The sequence below is a fragment of the Taeniopygia guttata genome, chromosome 33 (assembly GCF_048771995.1).
Source record: "Taeniopygia guttata chromosome 33, bTaeGut7.mat, whole genome shotgun sequence".
NCBI classification, from domain to species: Eukaryota; Metazoa; Chordata; class Aves; order Passeriformes; family Estrildidae; genus Taeniopygia; species Taeniopygia guttata.
This window is the reverse complement of record NC_133058.1, coordinates 2,551,370-2,555,892: the sequence shown is the minus strand read 5'-3', so window position 1 is coordinate 2,555,892 and position 4,523 is coordinate 2,551,370. Positions and strand designations below refer to the sequence as shown.

The 4,523-nt window shown below is 53.7% G+C and overlaps 1 protein-coding gene across 1 annotated transcript; it reads left to right on the top strand.

Moving 5' to 3' along the window:
• The first annotated feature begins 1,665 nt into the window (after positions 1 to 1,665).
• On the top strand, positions 1,666 to 2,430 carry LOC140681237 (olfactory receptor 14J1-like). The gene has a single exon (XM_072920714.1). It carries the CDS (start codon positions 1,666 to 1,668, stop codon positions 2,428 to 2,430), a length of 765 nt encoding a protein of 254 aa, XP_072776815.1.
• Positions 2,431 to 4,523: the final 2,093 nt, after the last annotated feature.

The following is a 4,523-nucleotide window of genomic DNA, read 5'->3' as shown; positions in this document are numbered from 1 at the left end:
GTCGCAGTTCTGTAAATTATTATGATATAGTTATAAAATTATAATCTTACCTAACTCTATTAAACTCTCAACTATTTTAAACTACTATTATATAGTTAATATAGTTATAATCCTTAATTACCTCTAGTATGCTTCCTTACCTTTATCTTAGATTTTAGAACAATAAGCTGACTGTCTAAATACATTCCTTTAATACTATATAGTCTTATTATAAGGAAGAGGACCTACAAAAAGGACATTTTCGTTTTTGAATGTGAGCAGGGATAACAAAATCTGGGCAAAGAAGTCTTTGGACCTACTCCAATGGGTTGAGCCGGGGGTGTGTAATTGGGGCAACTGAATCTCCTATAGGATGTTCCTGTTAAATATCCTAATTAATCAATCTTAATGAACTGTTGAAATCAGGGGCTGGGTGTGCCTCATCCCCACTGGGACACCTGGGAGCTTCCAATAAAGGTCTGGTTTTTACTTTACTTTTCGAACACTGTTGCAAGGGTTCTTTTTTTTTCTCTTTTGATTATAGGCAACAGGGGGATGAGAGAAGCAGAACAGGAATTGTAATCCCAGAATGACAGAACATTCTGAATTGAAAGGGACACACAGGATCATCACAGGAATGTTTGAACATTTACAGAGACTCCAGAACTGTGACTTTGGGTGGTCAGTCTCTCTGCTGGGAGCCTCCCAAAGGACCTTCAGCCACTCCTCAGCCCTGGACAGCAGCAGCATCACCTCTGCAGGGCCCAGCAGGGCTCTCCTGAGCTGCCCTTGCCCAGCTGCACACAGAGCCTGCCCCAGCCAGGGCCCTGCACACAGGCAGGTTTCTGTAGGGCCGGGCCGAGGGCACACAGGGTGGGATGGGCTCTGTGAGCGCTGGCAGGGACAAGGCACCTCTCAGGAGGGAATGTCCAGACCCAGGGAGATGCTCAGGGAAGCAGAGGGGGCTGAACAGAGCAGTGCTGGGGGAACAAGCCCATCCAGCCCCTCACCTGCCCTCAGCCACAGGGAATCCTTTGCCTCTCACATCTCTCAGTGGCAAACTCTGAATGCAGCAGGAATGCTGGGGATTTCTGACCTCAGAGAGCCAGGAATGGTGTATGGGTAGGAAAACAATTCCTAAAACCAACTCCTCCCATCTTTTTCCTTTTGAAGTCTTAGTGCAGATGGTATCCAAGCCTTTTTGCAGTGATTCCCCTGACAAATCCTGAATATCCAGCCTTGTCCCTCTGCCACAGGGCCACAAACCCAGGGAAGCAGGGCAGGGATGGCTCCTTGAGAGCCCCCAAGCACAGGCCTGGCTGCTCCTGGCACACTCAGCCAGCACAACTGGAGCTCAGGCAGGGACCTGGGTGAAGGTTTTCCCAGAGCAGGAACAAGGGTGGGTGAGTCCCAGCAGGACAGGCTGCAGGGAATGGCCCAGGTTTGGCTCCAAACAGCCTCTCCTGACTTGTCCCTGTCCTTTCTCCATGACCAGGTGCCCATGTGCAGCCACAGCAAATGTCCAACAGCAGCTCCATCAGCCACTTCCTCCTGCTGGCACTGGCAGACACGCGGCAGCTGCAGCTCCTGCACTTCTGCCTCTTCCTGGGCATCTCCCTGGCTGCCCTCCTGGGCAACGGCCTCACCATCAGCGCCGTAGCCTGCGGCCACCACCTGCACACGCCCATGTTCTTCTTCCTGCTCAACCTGGCCCTCAGCGACCTGGGCTCCATCTGCACCACTGTCCCCAAAGCCCTGCACAATTCCCTCTGGGACACCAGGAACATCTCCTGCTCAGGATGTGCTGCCCAACTTTTTTTTTTTTCCTTCTTCATCTCAGCAGAGTTTTCTCTCCTGACCATCATGTGCTACGACCGCTACGTGTCCATCTGCAAACCCCTGCACTACGGGACCCTCCTGGGCAGCAGAGCTTGTGCCCACATGGCAGCAGCTGCCTGGGCCAGTGCCTTTCTCAATGCTCTGCTCCTCACAGCCAGTACATTTTCCCTGCCCCTCTGCCATGGCAATGCCCTGGGCCAGTTCTTCTGTGAAATCCCCCAGATCCTCAAACTCTCCTGCTCCAAATCCTACTTCAGGGACTTTGGGCTCAATGCAGTTAGTGCCTGTTTAGCATTTGGCTGTTTTGTGTTCATTGTTTTCTCCTATGTGCAGATTTTCAGGGCTGTGCTGAGGATCCCCTCTGAGCAGGGACGGCACAAAGCCTTTTCCACCTGCCTCCCTCACCTGGCCGTGGTCTCTCTGTTCCTCAGCACAGCAGTGTATGCCCATCTGAAGCCCCCCTCCATCTCCTCCCCATCCCTGGATCTGGCCCTGTCAGTTCTGTACTCGGTGGTACCTCCAGCCCCGAACCCCCTCATCTACAGCCTGAGGAACCAGGAGCTCAAGGCTGCAGTGAGGAGACTGATGACTGGATGCTTTCAGGGACATTAAACTGCTGGCCAGTTTCTGCAAATCACTTGTAATAAAAGTAATTTTTGATACTTCTTGTTGGTTTAATTTTTGAGATTCTTTTTATTTACTTTTTTCATATTGTCCACAATAAATGTCATTGTTGGTGCCATTTCTCATTTTGTTTATCTGTACCTTCCCTGTTGCCACAGACTGCATCAATGAGGGGTTGCGTTCTCGGTGGCTTTAAAGGAACTAAAGGATGTCCCAGCACAGTTTTCTGCAGAGATGCCCTTTTGCTGCCTTCTCTGGAGCTGCAGCAGCAATGTCTGTGTGCAGAGCTGGGGCAGATCAGTGCTGGCACAGCAGCTCTGCTCCTGCTGGCCACACCATTCCTGATCCAGGCCAGGAGCCATTGGCCTTCTTGGCCACCTGGGCACACGGCTGGCTCATGTCCAGCCTGCTGTCCATCAGTCCCTGCAGGTCCCTTTCTGCCTGGCTGCTGTCCAGCCCCTCTGTCCCCAGCCTGTAGCACTGCAGGGGTTGTTGTGGCCAAAGTGCAGGACCTGGCACTTGGACTTGTTAAACCTCACCTTGTTGGGTTTGGCCCTGGGTCCAGCCTGTCCAGGGCCCTGTGCAGAGCCCTCCTACCCTCCAGCAGATCAACAGTCACATCCAGCTTGGTGTCATCTGCAAAGATGTCCTTGGTTCCATGTGTCCCTTCAGTGTCACAATGTCCCTTTGGTTACACCAGGCCCTGCACTGTCACACTGGTCTCCTTGGTTCCATGGGGCCCCAAAATGTGACAATGGACTCCTTTGTTCCGTGGGGCTTCACAGTGTCACAATGTTCCCGTTGGTGCCGCAGTTTCACAGAGGCCCCTCGGTTCCATGGGGCCCCAGGGTGTCACAAAGCCCCATGGTCACATGAGGTCCCACACTGTCACAATGCTCTCTGTGGTTCCACAAGTCCCCTCAGTGTCACAATGGACTCCTTGTTTCCATGAGGCCACACAGTGTCACACGGGCCTTCCAGATTCCTGGAGGCCCCAGAGTGTCACAGTGGCCCCTTGGTTACACAAGGTCCTGCAGTGTCACAATGTCCCCTTGGTTCCATGAGGCCCCGCAGTGTCAGAAGGGCCCCTTGGTTCCACTGGGCCCTGGACTCTCCCAATGCTCTCCTTGGTTTCGCAGTGTCACAATGGTGAAACCCCTCGGTCACACGAGGCCCCGCAGTGTCACAATGGCCTCTGTGGTTCCACCAGGACCCAGTGTCACGGGGACTCCCTGGTTCCATTGGGCCCCAGAGCACCCAATGGAGCCCTGGTTCTATGGGCCTGCACAGTGTCACCATGGTCCTCTTAGTTCCACCAGGCCCTGCAGGGTCACAATGGCCCCAGAGTGTCCCAATCATCACAGAATGACAGAATCAAATAGGCTGGAAAAGACCTTTGGGATCACCAAGTCCAACCAATGCCCTAATACCGCCTTGTCACCCAGAAATGCCACTGAATGCCACTGGAGAGGGACAGTGACTCTGCCACCTCCCCCCTGGCCTGCCCATTCCAGTGCCCACTCACCCTTTCTGTGAAGAACTTCTTCCTCTTGTCCAGCCTAAACCTCCCCTGGTGCAGCTGAAGGCTGTGTCTTCTTGTGCTGCCCTCCAGCAGATCCACACTCACACCCAGCTTGGTGTCACCTGCAAATTTGGGGATGGTGGGCTGGATCCCCTCCCCCAGATCATCGGTGAAGATGTTAAACAGGACTGGGCCCAACACAGATCCCTGGGGACAGCACCAGAGACTGGACACCAGCTGGGTGCAGCACCATCCCCACCCCTCTCTGGGCCCAGCCTCCAGCCAGCTCTTCCATCTCCCAGCCAGGAGGGAACCTGCCCAAGCCGTGGGCTGCAGCTTTTCCAGGGAATGCTGTCACAGACAGTGTCCAAGGCTTTGCTGAAGTCCAGATGGACACATCCACAGCCTTTCCCACATCCACAGGTGGGTCACCTGGTTAGAAAAGGAGATCAGGGTGCTCAGGCAGGACCTGCCCCACTAAATCCACACTGGCTGGCTCTGACCCCTCGGCCATCCTGTGGGTGCCCTGTGGTGGCACTCAAGGTGATCTGTTCCATAA

Bases quoted from the DNA above. Each gene is read 5' to 3' on its own strand.
- LOC140681237 (XM_072920714.1), top strand. From the start codon at position 1,666: ATGTTCTTCTTCCTGCTCAACCTGGCCCTCAGCGACCTGGGCTCCATC.